Here is a 15,935-nt window from a genome sequence, read left to right on the forward strand (position 1 = left end):
CTGGCTACTTGGGTTGGGTTATATGCCATTGTCACTGTTAATAGAAAAGCGGTATACTGGAGCAATTGTGAGAATGATTTTATTAATAGTCGCGTTTTTAGCATTGGTGATGACGAATGCCATTGTGTTTGATATTGTTAGAAAACAAATTAAAAAGATTTCAGAAACTTTAATTGACTCTGCCGCATCAAAAAAACATTATAGGTTGCACCAAGGAAAGAAATCATTCAAAATGTGTTTCATGTTGATCGCATCGTTTATCGTATTTCTAACACCACTACTAATTTTTAACATCACGCTACTAATTCAAGTGCAGACGAAGTGTTTTATATACATTGTAATTCTTATCGCATACTTTGATGATATCACATCACCTATTATTTACTCAACAATGAACAAAGAACTAAATGCTACAATAAAAAATCTTTCTAAACGACAACGCAATACACAGTCTGACCACCAATAAAAGAATCGAAAAAACACAAAAACAAAAAATTGAAATAGAAACACTAAGACTCATTGCAAAAGATATATATACTGCATCAGTGGAAATTAATTATTTTAAAAATTTCATAAAATATTTTCAAATCATTAAAATAGAGGCAAAAATACTGACTCAGTGCCTTCTTGATAAAACCAGTTAGATTTTGACAAGTGTGACTATTTGTCACAACATTTTTTGGATTATAGAAAATACAAAAAGTTACCAGATTATTCTTTCCTGTATAGTTATTTTGTCTATTTGGCTTTATTGCAATTTAACCAATAGTGAATAATAAAATAATGTTCCAACCAACAGATTGACCAAACAGACTGAACAAGAGAAAACAAAGAGATCTTACAAAATGCTAATAATTCTTTGTTGTGTTTGCTCAGTTGAATTTGTTTACCTGATTAATTTATTTATAAAATGTTGTGTCTTCATATAATGATAATTAAGCAGATGGTAACTTCTGTTTTATAGGCTGCAAAATTTATTTGCATACAAAGTTGATGTCAGGTAAACTAAGCTAAAGCACTCCAACGCATGACATACAAACACTACAACAGAAAAAATATGGACAAAGAAGAAAATGATAAAAAGATTTGGGAAATCATATTTAAAATTCAAGGTTTAATAATCATCATACTTAACACATTCGTAATCATTGTTATCTTAAAACATAGGAAGCTAAGAAGAAAATTATGTCATAAATTTCTATGCAGCTTCTTATTTGTCCATTTATTGATTGGTATATTTAGTATGGTAATAACAAATATTGCACAGTTTGAAGCCGACATAGATCATATTACATCAATGGTTATTGCACGTCTCTTAAATCTCCTAATTGTGACGATGGACCGATTTATATGTATAAAATATCCATACAGATATCAGAACTTCACAACCAAAAACGGTATTTGCATAATACTCGGGGCATGGCTACTTGGGTTGGGTTATATGCCATTGTCACTGTTAATAGAAAAGCGGTATACTGGAGCAATTGTGAGAATGATTTTATTAATAGTCGCGTTTTTAGCATTGGTGATGACGAATGCCATTGTGTTTGATATTGTTAGAAAACAAATTAAAAAGATTTCAGAAACTTTAATTGACTCTGCCGCATCAAAAAAACATTATAGGTTGCACCAAGGAAAGAAATCATTCAAAATGTGTTTCATGTTGATCGCATCGTTTATCGTATTTCTAACACCACTACTAATTTTTAACATCATGCTACTAATTCAAGTGCAGACAAAGTGTTTTATATACATTGTAATTCTTATCGCATACTTTGATGATATCACATCACCTATTATTTACTCAACAATGAACAAAGAACTAAATGCTACAATAAAAAATCTTTCTAAACGACAACGCAATACACAGTCTGAACACCAATAAAAGAATCGAAAAAACACAAAAACAAAAAATTGAAATAGAGACACTAAGACTCATTGCAAAAGGTAAATATACTGCATCAGTGGAAAATAATTATTTTAAAAATTTCATAAAATATTTTCAAATCATTAAAATACAGGCAAAAATACCGACTTAGATCTTGACAAGTATAGTCTCATGGAACATTATTATTATTATGGTAGGTAAATTCCAATAAAAAATTCCAATATCATGAAAGAATACCGGTTTTTCTCTTACTTACTCTCAATGACGATTTTTTAGTAGATCATACAAAACTTATAGACCACAATAAGATAATTTTTTACCCTATTTTGCAGTCTAAGGAAAACAGAATTTGACAACCTATTAATTCTTGAACCAAATGCATATACAAAATATTGTTAAAAATGGTGCTAAATTTAAAAACATCTGCTAGCAAGCAATTAAGCTTTTTCGTACTACGCATATCTAAAGTCGAAAACAATCCTAAATTTTGCTGACATCAGCATAGTAAAATCTCTTTAATTTCCAACTACCATGGGAGCTTGATCTGAAAAATACATAAGTTGGAATGTTGTGTAATGTGTTAAGTGAACTTCAAAAGCTGTTTGCTTTTTTGTGACTGCAAAAGTAGAATTTTAGCAGCCAATTGAGTTCAAGGCATTCTTCAAGGAACTATTCAGTTTACAATTTCAAAGATTTGACCAAAAAGGAATATTTAAAATTGATTTATAAAAGACTACTTAGTTTTACATATTTTACAGTATATAATTTCTTGATTCAACAAAAATAAACGAATTCAACAAATTTTTAGCAAAAAGAAAAATTTATTGTTTCTCAAATTAGAATCTGTCAGATTTTATGTGCAAAGAATTTTTACCACAAAATCATTCGAATAAACTTTTATTAAGTTACATTATTCTAGCAGGCTAAAATGAAGTCTTGTTATTAATGTTAGAAACAAAATATAAAAAGGTAAGAAAGAAATGGAGAAGAACATCATAACACTTTGGAGATCACGGTGTTGTTGATTTAGTTGATAAGTTGGCAATCAAAAGAGGTATTTGACTTTCTCGAAGTGCATACTCAACACCCAGTGACACAATTAAATGTTAGTTATGCTATATATTATGTTATAATATACTCTAGTGTTTTATAAACCTCAAATTCTTCTAACTCGTTATTAATTGTCCACCCTCCTTTCAGATTTAGATTGGAAATCTACCATGTTCTATTGTATTCTTGTATATTAAAGAGACAAAGAGAGTTAATCTAATTATAACTTGACGAAAATTAAAAGTACAATTGACAAGTTGTAACTTAGTGGTTATTTAAAAAAAAATTGACAAATACTTTTTTAATCAGGTGATTGTTTTTTTTTTAATTTTAATTTGATTTAATAATTTTAAACAGCCGAGTCATTCAATTTATATCTTGTTGTGTTAATTCCTATTTTGCATTTTAAAAATAGCACTTCCTTCGCTCCTGGTTGTTTTGCATGAGTTGCAAAAATAAAAAAAATAAAGTCCTTCTTGCTATTTTCTTTTTATATAAAAGCTAAAAGATTAGTCATTGCTTATCAGATAGCAGACAGCACAGCATGAATAATGCATGCTGTTCTTGGAATTCAAAGGAATCATTGAAAACTATCCGATCAGTCAAACATATTTTTGGTTTAAGTACAACAAAAATACAGTTAGCAAACAAGCTGCTGGCACCGTGACTCCAGTGAGAAGTAAGTGAAATTCTGACTAAAATCATGATTTGACCATGATGTGACGTGGTAATGTCAAATATATTACAAGAGGTCATTCTATTAAGCAAGTTTGATGACATCACCGAGGTTAATATGGTTCAGGGTGATCAGAAAGAGAAAAAAAAGGTGGGGCAAATGGGATATTCTGAAATTTTATTTGTCTCGATAAAGTTTGTTGATACATTTTACACTAACAATAGAAAAGCTAATTTAAGAAAAGTTAAGATTTAGATGACTGTTCAAAAAAGAAAATTACTGTACTCAATACAATTGCAGAAACTTAATCAATTAATCAATACATGAGAGTAGTTACTAAGAGTGCAAGTTGAGTGTCTAAATAAAATCGTGACATCTTTTGCTGAGTCAAAAATACAAGCGATAAAACGAATTTTATGGCATACTTGTACAAACTTTATCAATCCACCCGTTTTACATAAATTAAATAAATTAAATTAATTAACATGTGCCTGCCCACACAATCATTAAATAAGTTTGAGTTTATATCACGACAGATCATGTTAACATCATTTTTTTATACAAGACCATAGGTCAGTGGTTGAGTAACTTTTTTGTCATTTTTGACTATCTAACAGATCTTTCTAGTAAAAACTTTTGTTGATATTATTATTTATGAATTTGATATATCCAAATATTGCTTCTTCTCCTCCATTGTTTTAAAACTATTAGCTTTCATTTCTAATAAAAAACATATGATAGAATCTTGTTGTCTTTCCAAATTCGAAAATTATGCAATTATTTCTCAAATTATGTAGGTGAAGAAAAGCTGTATGAAGTTATCTCTAGGCACCTAGGTCCTGACGTCAAAAGACTGTCAAAGTTAACCTACATCTACACAAGTCACGATCTAATTTATTGCTATAGAGCTCTCATAAAGCTAGCTGAACATTAAATTTTATCCGGTCTCATCACTGATAAAACAGAGGAGTGCCATTGACCTTAGATTAAACACGTGTTCCCACACCATTTAAATACCACTAACCACAGGTCACTTAAGACATGCCACAATAAAAAATATTATGACAATATGATTTAAAGAACAGCACAGAGGTGATTTTAGCAGATTATTCTTTTATGAACTTCTTTGTAGGGTATTAGATTGATAGAGCTAGTTTATGGATGTCAGTTAATTGTAAAGCTTTTTTTAAAAATGCATTTTGTTGAGTGTCATGTTAATTGAATTGAATACAGAAGATATAATCCTAATTGAGAAGACATTTCGAACATCACTTGAACTGATTGGTTCTATGGAGACCTTCAGTTGAAAGGAAATTAGTTAAATAAGCATAGTGAATTTCAAAACAGTATTTACTTTTTACACCTTATTGTTGAAATGCAGGTTTTTTGTTTTTATTTAACTTTATTTTATTGTATTTTATTTTTGGGGGTATTTTTTGTCTGTATCTTTGTGCCTTAAGTAAACAACATTTTTATTTGAACTACAGCAATATAGCACATAGTTAAACTATAAAAGTTTCTATTATCATTCTTTAAAATTGTCTACTGTAAAAAAATAATACTTCCTAGTTTGACTTAAAAATGTCTCAAGAATAGTCACAAAAAACTTCATTATTAAATAAAATAAAAGTGATAATGAAAGTCTGAAATCAAGGTTAACAGTACACTTCAAATACAAAAAAAGCTTTTCAATCAAGATTATAAGACAAGGTTTGAAATTCAGTAGTTACAGTGTTTAAAAAAACTAAATGGTTTAGAAATTCTCAATTAATGCGTACATTGATGTACCTTAATAATTTAACAATAACTTTTAAAGCTATTCAAAAACCATATCTATTTAGACACACATGGTAAGACAACATTAAACAGAAATACATGTTGGCATGACAACCAAAACAGTAATAGTCATACTAAGAAAAATAGCTGCATTAAGAGTATCATTTCTTGTATAGTATATATAGGAATATATATATATATATATATATAGGAAGTTCTAAATTTATTAAATTGATAATAAAAAGATGATAATTGTTAATTGAAACTATGTTAAAAATTGAAATATAAGCCAAATTATATTTTAATTTTATTACAATAACAGAAATGTTTTCTTTCAACAGGGATAATTTTTCATTTAATTATAATTAGTTTTGGTTATAACAACTACTCTAATCTGTTTTGTAGTTTTTAGTCTAGTTAAGCATTAAGGGATAATAATTACACTTTATAATTTTCTCCTTTGAACAAGGAATTAAGTTGATAAGGAAATTTGTGGTTTCACTTCCTTCATTATTAAGCCAGTCTCTTAACAATTTAAACACATAGAAACAATAAGAGAACATATGAACACAAAGAAAAAAAGGAGCAGTAAAATAACAAAAAAAACTTTCTCTTTTACTTCTATTAGTTTTGTAGTTTCTATATTAGGGTTTAGTTTCCGTGTTGCTGTTTCTTTTTCATAATAATAAATACAGAAATGTTTTCACAAAGCCAGACTTTTAAACAGTTTAAACAGTACCTCTTGTTTTTGCATCATCAATCATAGAAGGAACAGAAATATATGTCTGTTAGACATTAAAGATTTGTAAGATGTCTAGAACAAAAGCACATTTATGTAACCAGTATATTCTAGATGTTAACATCGATAGGAGTCTGTCAATCAAATTAATTGTTTTGTAGTAAACTAAGGTATTATTTATTTGTGTATGTATAATTTATTTGTTTATTTTATTTAGACGTAAACTAAAGGGTTAAAAAAAAGGGGATGAAAAAAATAATCCCAGCTAAGACGATACATATGGTACAACAGTAAATAATAAAAATTGTTATTAATGCAATAACAGAAGAAAATTTTTGTAAATTGAAAATAAAAAGACAGAAAAACATAGCAGATCACGGAAAAAGGAAGAGATAACATTAGCAGAAGAAAACATTCCAGAGAAGATATCGAAATGAACACCTCAAACGAAACTGAACAGAAAAATAACAGTGATGACGCCAACAAGGATGCTTGGAAATTGGCATATACAATCCAAGGATCTGTAATAATTATTTTAAATTCATTTGCAATCATTTTAATTCTCATTCGTCAAAAGTTGCGTAAAAAACTCAGCAACAAATTTCTCTGCAGCTTGTTATTTGTGCATCTCATCTTCGGCATATTTGATTTAATCTTCGGTTTTACGATGATGTATAACGAAAATGAAATCGTAAACGTTTCAAATATGAAAGAGAGAATTCAAAACCATGCTTTGGACTGTATTACATCAATCGTAATATCACTATTTTTAAACTTAATGTTAGTAACAATAGACAGACTTGCAGCGATTAAATATCCATTTAAATACATAAAAGTATCAACAAAACATGGTATACTTGTTTTAGTCATAATATGGCTTGTCTCGTTGAGCTACATTCCTATTTCCATAGCGTGCGAACATCCAAGAGTTTCTGCAGATATAGTAACATTTACTTTAACTATTGTGTCCTTTTTCACTCTGGCAATATCAAATGGAATTGTGTATAACATTGTAAGGAAGCAAATTAAAGAGATATCGAAAACAATAATAGAAGTCCCGAATAAAACTGGAGTAAATTTGCAAAAGGAAAGTTTGCAACAACAAAAACTCAAGTCATTTTATATATGCTTAGTTATGGTACTGTCCTTCATAATCTTCTGGACACCCATCATAATTGTTGATTTTTTGAAGTTTTACGATCAAGATGTAAAATTGTTTGGACGTATAGCTGTGTTCATTGTATTTTTTAACAGCATAGCGGATCCGATTATCTATTGCATGATGAATCACGAACTCAAATCAGAAATTAGAAAGGTTTTGCGCATCCCACACAGAAAGTATTCAACGCCAAAAACTCAAAGTAGTGAAGCACATGAAAAATAAACAAACATGTCAAGAAGACCAGAGCAAAATTATCAGAATTTAATTTTTATTAAAAAAATGTAAGTGCAGAATTGATGCACAAGATACTTCAAAAACATTCAGAACACTCAATTTGAGCTTAATGCAAGCAAAATGCGATTTAATTGTAATAATGTTGTAAATAATGTTTATTATTAATAGTTTAAACAAAATTGTAATTAAGCATTTAAAAAGCAACATTGTGTTTTTATTAGTTTTTGCATTACAACAATTATGCTTGACGTATCTTTTGAGAAATGCTTAGGCCATGTTTCATAAAGTAAAAAAAAAATATAGTAAAAGTCAATTAGGTATTTACATTTTACACACTCCTACCCTATCTTAAAGATCAAACATGAATTATTTTTGACCATTAATATTTGTAGCAGTAATAAATGGTGATGTATAATTAAATGAATAAATAAATTTGGCTTTCCAATTGTAAGAACAAACAGTAACTACTATTTTGGACAAATGAATGCTTAAACATTACTCTCTAAAAACATTCGCACATTTCTGACTGCCCCAAAAAATATTTTTAATTTAATTATTTTTTCTAAATACATGTAAACATGATTGCCACTTCAGTTTTGGAAACACTGTTATCAATTCAACTATGGGAATCTAAAAATTAGGGTGATAGCAATTTTAATTTAATTTTTGTGATAGTTGTGATGTAATACGAAATGCTACAACGGCAAAAAAATTACAGACTCTAAGGGATCGTCCACAAATTTCGTCCCATTAACGAGACGCTATAAGACGAAAAAGTTAAAAAAAATTCGTCTCGTTTTGTTCTTAATTGAAATTGAGACGATTTAAAAATCGTCTCATAAATATCAGGAGACGATATTTTGTCAATTCGTCTCAGAATAAAAAAAGTGGAACAAAATATTTTAAGACGAATTGAGACGAATTGAGACGCTGCGGTAAAATCACGGAGACGAATTGAGACGAATTAAGACGCTGCGGTAAAATCACGGAGACGAATTGAGACGAATTAAGACGCTGCGGTAAAATCACGGAGACGAATTGAGACGAACTAAGACGACAGGGTTTCTTAAACACGAAAATTTATTTAAAAAGCTAGTGTTTTTTAAAGTGGTTTTAATGTATTCAGATATTTCAGATAGCGACAGCGACCTAGATTGGTTGTTTACGGACGATTCTTTGTCCGATGATGAAAATGAAGATTACATCAACGAAATTTTACAATGCGGTAAATATTTATTTTTATCTCGTCGTAAAATTTTCAGCAACGGTCTTGAAAACAAAAAAATATATAATTGCCCAATTTATCTTGTGATTTTTCCGTAGTCATGAGAAAAAAACTACTATAATTATAAAACTATATATTTTCTTTATTCGTAAATTTAAAGCTCGATGATGCAAAATCTTTAAAAGATTTGTTGTTTTTTTACCAACAACACACAAATATTCGAAAAACCTCACTATTTTAACTTTTCTCTTCGCACATGCCGGTGTGAGCATAAGAAGTAAATAATAGCAATTGAAGTTTGTTGCGATATTGCTTCTGAAAATTACGAAAAAAAACTATTTTTGCTTTATTATTTTTGTCAACTTGCACTGTTATATTAACTTAATGTATAATTATACTTATACAATTGATTATGGTGGGCTGCACATTGCAAAAAAAAAATTATTAACAATTTTATGTGACAGAAACGGCTTGTCAGAAGCAAATAATGTTCCGCAAAAAAACTGTGTGACGTGCGGTTGCATTACGTAAAATGATTTCAGACAAATTAGATAGCCGCTTGTTTAGACACTCAGTTGAGCAGCCTAGTGCCCATGGATTAAGATTTGAATCATTTTTTGTAAACTATCACAAAAAAAAATCAAATGGATAAACTTTTTTCCTTTAGCCTTCAATTTTGTCAATTCAATACGCGATTTGTTTTATAAAAACTGCGTTTTTAAGAGCGTTGAGGCTGAGATTTTGCCAATAATTAAGAACATATTAAAAACGTACTCAACCTGAATTCCTTCACAGATTATAAGAACAAAATAATGTATTCCAGTAATCTTTTTTTGTTTGCTTGAATTTTTTATATTTTGTGCTGGACTTAAACATATTATCTCATGTATATAAATACATAAATTTCAGAAACTTTGGGAAAAATATATCAATAAGAACAAATAGAGGCTAAATTCTGAAGTCGTGTTCTTACTATTAAGAACAAAATAAGAATAAAACAGACTGAAAGTCTCAAAAGTAAGAATAGCCAGCCTCAAGTCAGATTTTACTAAATAAACATTAATAAACTTGTTTAGTAATCACTCGCGTCATTATTTGCATTTATAGAATAGTCTTTTTCTTATTTTAGCTTCAAAAAAACGAGGCAGACCAGCGCTACACGAGCAACATCCGGGCTTGGTTCCATGTATCGCATCCTACATAAGTCAGAACTCGGCCGAGGCCCATTTGAGGCGCAGAGACAGTATTATGTACACAAATGGTGTAAGCTTAAAAGATATTGTCTCTCACATAAAAAGTACGCTCGGGTTAAATGTGAGTAAGAGCGCAGTGCATTACCTCATGAGACCGAGGAGAAAAAAAACCACTTCGAGCAAGCGTCACAAATCGTTGGTTGATGCACGTGTTCCGCCCAAGCGCAACACGGGAGAAAAAAAGATCCATGAAGATTTTCATTTTTCTTGCTCCCAAGTTAACTTGGTTAATGAGTTAGCGCAGTTATGCAATGAAAACACAATCTCCTTGTCAGTTGACAACAAAAACAAGGTGGATGTTGGTATTCCCGCCACGAGTAGACGTGCGCAAATCCGACGTTATCACATCGAAAATGAGGCTCCCATTTACAATGACCACGACTTCCCCTATCCGAATAGTAAATTAACCCCAGCAGGTTATCAACAATTAAAGGTGAGAATAACAAGATCACGCTCATTATCTCCAACCCGCCAGCCTTTAAAAATAAATAGAAAAAGGTCTTTGTCTGAAGGAAGCAGTTTTCTGGTCCTAAAATCAGAAAGAACCAAGGACAAAGTTGGTAGAAGCAAAATCAAATGGTCCCGTAAAGGTCCGCTTTTCATACATTTATATCCTTCACGTTTAGTAGAAGCCACCAACGTCATGCATGTAAACTATCTTCTTCATCTTTTGCAACAAGAAAAAAAAATTAAAAATGTTTATAACGTCGTTGCAATTGCAGATGGAGGCCCCGACTGGTCAACAAAAGCAGTAGTTAACCTGATGTCGTTGGGTTATTTGTGGTTGAATTTACGTTTAGATTGTTTGATCGTTCAATGTTACGCTCCGGGGCACTCCCGTTTTAATCCTATAGAAAGATGTTGGTCTTTCCTCACCCAGCAGCTGGTAGGAGTAACGCTTCCCGTTGAGGTTGATGGAAAAACACCTAATCCAAATGATTCTGAAAAATGGTTAAACGTCCTCGACAATGCTGCAACGGTTTGCTCAAAGTTTTGGAACAATAAAATATATGATGGTTTTCCAATAAAAGTAGAAACCTTCCTATCTACAAATCCGTTGCTGAAGGATATCAAGTGCGCGCACGATACTATCAAAAGATTTTGTGTTGCATCCAGAAAATCGATAAAATCATCTGTTGAATTTACAGAGCTACAACAGAAATACCGCTTTTTCGTGAAGCATTGTACGAGGAAAGCGTATCAAATTGAGTTTGTACGTTGTACTAGCACAGATTGTGACCATTGCTCATCCTTGCCACTTCGGAAGAACCAATTTTTAGACGTGATAAGAGAATTTGGAGGCACGTGTCCAACACCACAACATAGTGATTTTTTTGCAGGTCACTATAAAACGCTCATCGAGATGGTACAGTCACAACTATGCCGAAATATTTCTAGTGCATCGCGCATCATGCCCTGCCTTACAACAAAATATGATGTCTGCAATCATGGCTGCAGATACGCTTTTTTTTCAGAAGCAGACAAAACCCGACACATGAGGTTAATGGACCATTAATGGACATATTTGCTACTCGGGCTACTTAAGGCCAGTCCTTTTTTATTTCGGGGTCATTTTCAATATCTCAAGTTATGAAGAATCTGGCATAATTTATTGGGCACCATATTATATGTAAAGTAAAACGCAGAATTCAACTTTTCTGAAAAATTTCGATGGCGTCATAGACCAAAAACGCCCTTTATCCGCGTTTTTTTCCAAGCGGTTTTCCAAAAGACAAAGCGCAAAAAGATCTGGGGACGAGATTGCAGGATTATTTCGATAAAAAGGCGCGAACAGTGTAAACCAAGGGTTTTAGCTTAGAGTGGAGACTAGCTATAGCTATATGATATACATTATTTAATATTTTTTTGGAAAAGTTCTTAATATTAATAAAGTTTTCTTTTGGATACGTTGCTGAAAGATTTGTTCTTAATTGTCGTCGATATATAGTAAAAACTAGCTAGCAAGCTAGCTATAGTTATAATTTTACGTGGTAGCGATATAAAGAAAAAGTAAGCAATATTCTTATATTTTTTGGACGCGAGACAGTCCGTCTTTCAGAAATACTTATTTATGTAGAGTGTATACAAATAGCTATCTACGCGTCCTTTTAGATGGAGTACAAAGTTAAGTCCTCAGTCCAAGCCTTAGATCCCGAAACTAGGCATTGGCTTAATGCTGTAGTCGTAGAGAATAGTGGGGAGAGGCTGAAAGTTACTTGGACAGGCTATGCAAAATCGTACGACTGTTGGCTTGACACAAACAATGTGAGGATGCCAATTCTAAAACGGTCGTTGGTATCAAGGAATGCCATCAATTCAAAAAACTTCCCGTTATACAAGCACCCTAAATATTTACAAATGGGTCATATTATTTTTGACAGGGTTCGAAAAACAAAGTTCATTGTTGATGTTAACGATGAATTTAACGCAAAGGTAAATAGATTCTATTTTTGTCATATCATAGTCACATTAAGAAAAGTGTATGCAAAAATGGTTTTTGTTTTCTATGTTTTCTTTTTTTTATCACGTTCGAATTCGATTTCATACAGAAGACGTTGCATTGTATCGCGTGAATGATGCATAATTTTGACAACACATGTTTTTTTTAAAGATATATTGCAACTCTAGAATTACTAAGAAACAATTATTTAATTTTTATTAGAACAATAAGGCTGATATTTGTTGAAAATAAGAATAAAATAAGAACAATTTCAGACTAAAAACACATATTTAATAAGCAAAAGGTTTATCCGGTAAAGAATATCTCCCAAAGCCCGTTTATTTAGACTTATCCAGTTTTTAAACTTTCCAAAACTTACTTTTTGCGAAGGTTACCACACGATGCGGCAACTCGGTCATGTACGAATACATGGAGGAAGCCAGTGAAGAGGAAGCCAGTGAAGAAGAGCCCACAGGTAATGTGGAAGATAGCGTAGCAGATTCTAGCAAAGAGATTACGGATGAGAGCCACCTACCAAGTGATCAACTAAAATCCTTGGACTTGGTATTTGCAACCAAAGCAGTCAAAAGCCTTTCACCGTATAAAACCTTGCCAGGCCTTTCACTATCTAAAACCTTGCCTGACCATTTACCATCCAAAACATCGCCTGATCATTCACCTTCTAAAACTTCGCCAGCCATTAATCTTTTGACTCCGGAAAATTTTCTTTTTAATATCACACCAGAATTACCGTCAATCGTGTCCACTTTAAAAAATGATCCTGCTACCGTCTCCACAAGCTCTTTCATTGCTGATTGTGTTCAAAACATTCCAAATTTTAACATTGCCGACCATGAAATCGATTTTGAGTCCAACAATCTGGCACAGGTAATCCACGAAACAAAAAGAAACACTGATTTGATACTGGGCCTGTGTCAGAAGTTGGACACAAAAGTAGACGCTATAAGCGCAAGAACTGCTGTGCTTGAGAGTTACATCATGAAAAAAAGAAACTTATACGAGGCTAAAAATAAAATTTACCAGGAACCATTGCCCTTGCCAGCAACAATTACCCAGCCACCGAATAGTTATGTTGAGATGCTGGAAAATAATTTTGATCCGCTACTTTTCTTGCCCACAGAACATGATGACATGGGCATGGAGACCACGCATGTTGAAGCACGGCCGCAAGTCGCAACTCCGCAAGCCACACCACCCGTTGGTAAAAAAAACCCGCTACGCAAAATTAACCCATGCTCCGCGTTAATTAAAAAAGAGCTGGGTAAGCGTTTCACCCTTGCCGAATTAGCAGGTGGCAGGTTGAATGGTGGCAAAAATAAAAACGTGTTGTCACCACGAAGAATGGGAATAATTTTGCAGAAGGCCAGGAAGGAGCATAAGGAGGAATTTGAAAATAATATAAAAAACAATTTAAATGAAATCATTAACTCAAAATGTCGAAAGGCAAGTCAGAAAATAAGGGACACCACGGATTGATAAAATAAATAGACGAAATTATTTAGGTCAATTCTCACGTTCCGAACTTTTTTTTTCTCGCATTCTATAAAAAACCTTAGGCACAGAAAGGTCAAAGTAAAAGTGTTTTTGCATACGTATTTAGCTACGTATTTATGGACTGGTTTCTTATAAAAAAAACGTGCATAACGTAAAATGTTGAGATGATTGATTTCCTAAAACCGTGGAAATTTCAGATAAAATTTTTTAGCTCCTTATTCTGACTTGTCTTCGTATTTTAAGTTTTTATTTTAATATTGTTTGAAAAAGAATTTGTTCTAATTTATTCCGCGCTTTTTTATTCTCGCACTTTTTTTATTCCCTTACAAAATAAAATGTCTTACAAAATAAATTTTAGATATTTCTAACTATGATTTATCATAGTTAATAGAAATATCTAAAATTTATTAACTCCCTATTTTAACTTTTCTTCGGGTATAGGTTCAGCATGTTTATGTTTCTCATAACATACTTAAAAAAAGAATCAAACTGATAAAAAAAACGACAACTCACTCGCACGTGTGCTCTGACCCTCTGAAACCAATGAATGAATCACGATTCGAACACAGAGCAGAAGATAAAAATTGTTACATTTTTCTTCTTGAAAAATTCGAAAAGGACGGTTTCTCTTAGCTCCCCAACATAACATTTAAATGTATTAAGTTAAAAAGAGCTAATATACTGAAATGTACGAACCATTACAGGCAGAATACACCTAAATACACCTAAATACACCTGAGAACAAACATCTTGACATAAATTTTGCTTTTATCCCTGATCTGTGTACTGGTTTCGTTTGGTTAATGAATACCATGTTAAGGCTATTTTCTACCTCAAGAAAATTTTCGGCGATTTTTGATTGGCTAATTTTAATGTTTTTCGATGATGTGACGTTTGCGGAGGAACGCCAGCCATTTCGAATATATCTCCCAGTAAAGACGAGCTATGTTTCGCATCTAACTATCTATATTTAATATCTATATATTCCTTCCTAACAACATATTTAAAGAATCCTAATCTTAAAGAATATTTATGGCTAAATTCAGTTTCAGATATACTTACCAGTAAATATCGAAAATAACTCAAGATTCCATCTGTCACGACCAATAATAATATTTTTTGTGAGATTTGTTTCGCTTTTCCACAACATAGTTCCAGCTTCGAACGACGAAGTTTGCTGTGATAAAATGTTGCCAAGTTTGATAAATATACAGACCGTAACATTCAACAATCGAACGAGTACAAACAATGTAGCTTAAGTTAATCAGTAGCTGTGCCACTGCTAGCCAGGAGACCCAGCGTAATTTTTCTTACCACCGGGAAATCGGAGTAGTTAAGGTGGGAAAATTACGCTGGGTCTCAAACGATTTTTCTGCGGCCAAAATCTGGCCGCGCTTTTTGATTGGCTAATTCTATTGTTCTCTGCTCACGTGATTATTATCGGGGAAAGCCCTTTTCATCCCGAATATTCCAGTGAGTGGTTTCACTCACCCTAACAAACATTAGTATTCTACAAAGTTTTTACCAAAGTAAGATTTGACCTAGCTTGGTAAACAACTCACAGATAAATTAAAATGTCCTCGTAAGCAATTAGTCACATTGTTCGATTTAAACTCGGGGTTTCCGCTGAGTCATTCGTTCGCGTCTAAGCTTTAGTTTGAGAGAAACTCATTTTATCAACTGAAGAAGAAAGCTTAGTTAACTAGGCTATGCCACTGCCGTTCCGCTAGAACAATGGAATAATTTCTTTTTCACGGAACAAAATCACGCTGGGTCTCCTGGCCAAGATTTTTAAAGTTTCGTGTTAAACTCACGGAAGTGTTCGAAAATATTTTTCAACTTTTGAGACGAATTTATTATAGCAGAGACGAATTGAGACGATTTGAGACGAATTAAGAAAATTCATAGACGAAATGAGACGATTCGGAGACGAATTTGTTTTTAAAATATGATATTCGGAGACGAATTTGTGACTAT

The 15,935-nt window shown here is 32.0% G+C and overlaps 3 protein-coding genes across 5 annotated transcripts in view; 2 read left to right on the forward strand and 1 right to left on the reverse strand.

Annotated features, from left to right (window-relative positions):
* LOC130647749 (leucine-rich repeat-containing protein 9-like) overlaps positions 1-15,935 on the reverse strand; it is a 56,896-nt gene that overhangs the window by 32,825 nt on the left and 8,136 nt on the right. The window lies entirely within an intron of this gene.
* Positions 6,170-7,729, forward strand: LOC130647753 (substance-K receptor-like). Its single transcript, XM_057453712.1, has one exon. The coding sequence runs from the start codon at positions 6,563-6,565 to the stop codon at positions 7,511-7,513; it is 951 nt and encodes a 316-aa protein (XP_057309695.1). The 5' UTR covers positions 6,170-6,562; the 3' UTR covers positions 7,514-7,729.
* Positions 8,255-11,568, forward strand: LOC130647750 (uncharacterized). Its single transcript, XM_057453708.1, has 2 exons — positions 8,255-8,750; positions 9,880-11,568. The coding sequence occupies exons 1-2, from the start codon at positions 8,642-8,644 to the stop codon at positions 11,517-11,519; spliced, it is 1,749 nt and encodes a 582-aa protein (XP_057309691.1). The 5' UTR covers positions 8,255-8,641; the 3' UTR covers positions 11,520-11,568.

This window comes from Hydractinia symbiolongicarpus, chromosome 6, assembly GCF_029227915.1.
Source record: "Hydractinia symbiolongicarpus strain clone_291-10 chromosome 6, HSymV2.1, whole genome shotgun sequence".
Taxonomy (NCBI): Eukaryota; Metazoa; Cnidaria; class Hydrozoa; order Anthoathecata; family Hydractiniidae; genus Hydractinia; species Hydractinia symbiolongicarpus.

Excerpts from the sequence above, each read along its gene's own strand:
- LOC130647753 (XM_057453712.1), top strand. The coding sequence starts at position 6,563 with ATGAACACCTCAAACGAAACTGAACAGAAAAATAACAGTGATGACGCC.
- LOC130647750 (XM_057453708.1), top strand. The coding sequence starts at position 8,642 with ATGTATTCAGATATTTCAGATAGCGACAGCGACCTAGATTGGTTGTTT. Across the intron at positions 8,751-9,879 it reads CAACGAAATTTTACAATGCG|CTTCAAAAAAACGAGGCAGA; the intron begins GTAAATATTTAT and ends TTCTTATTTTAG.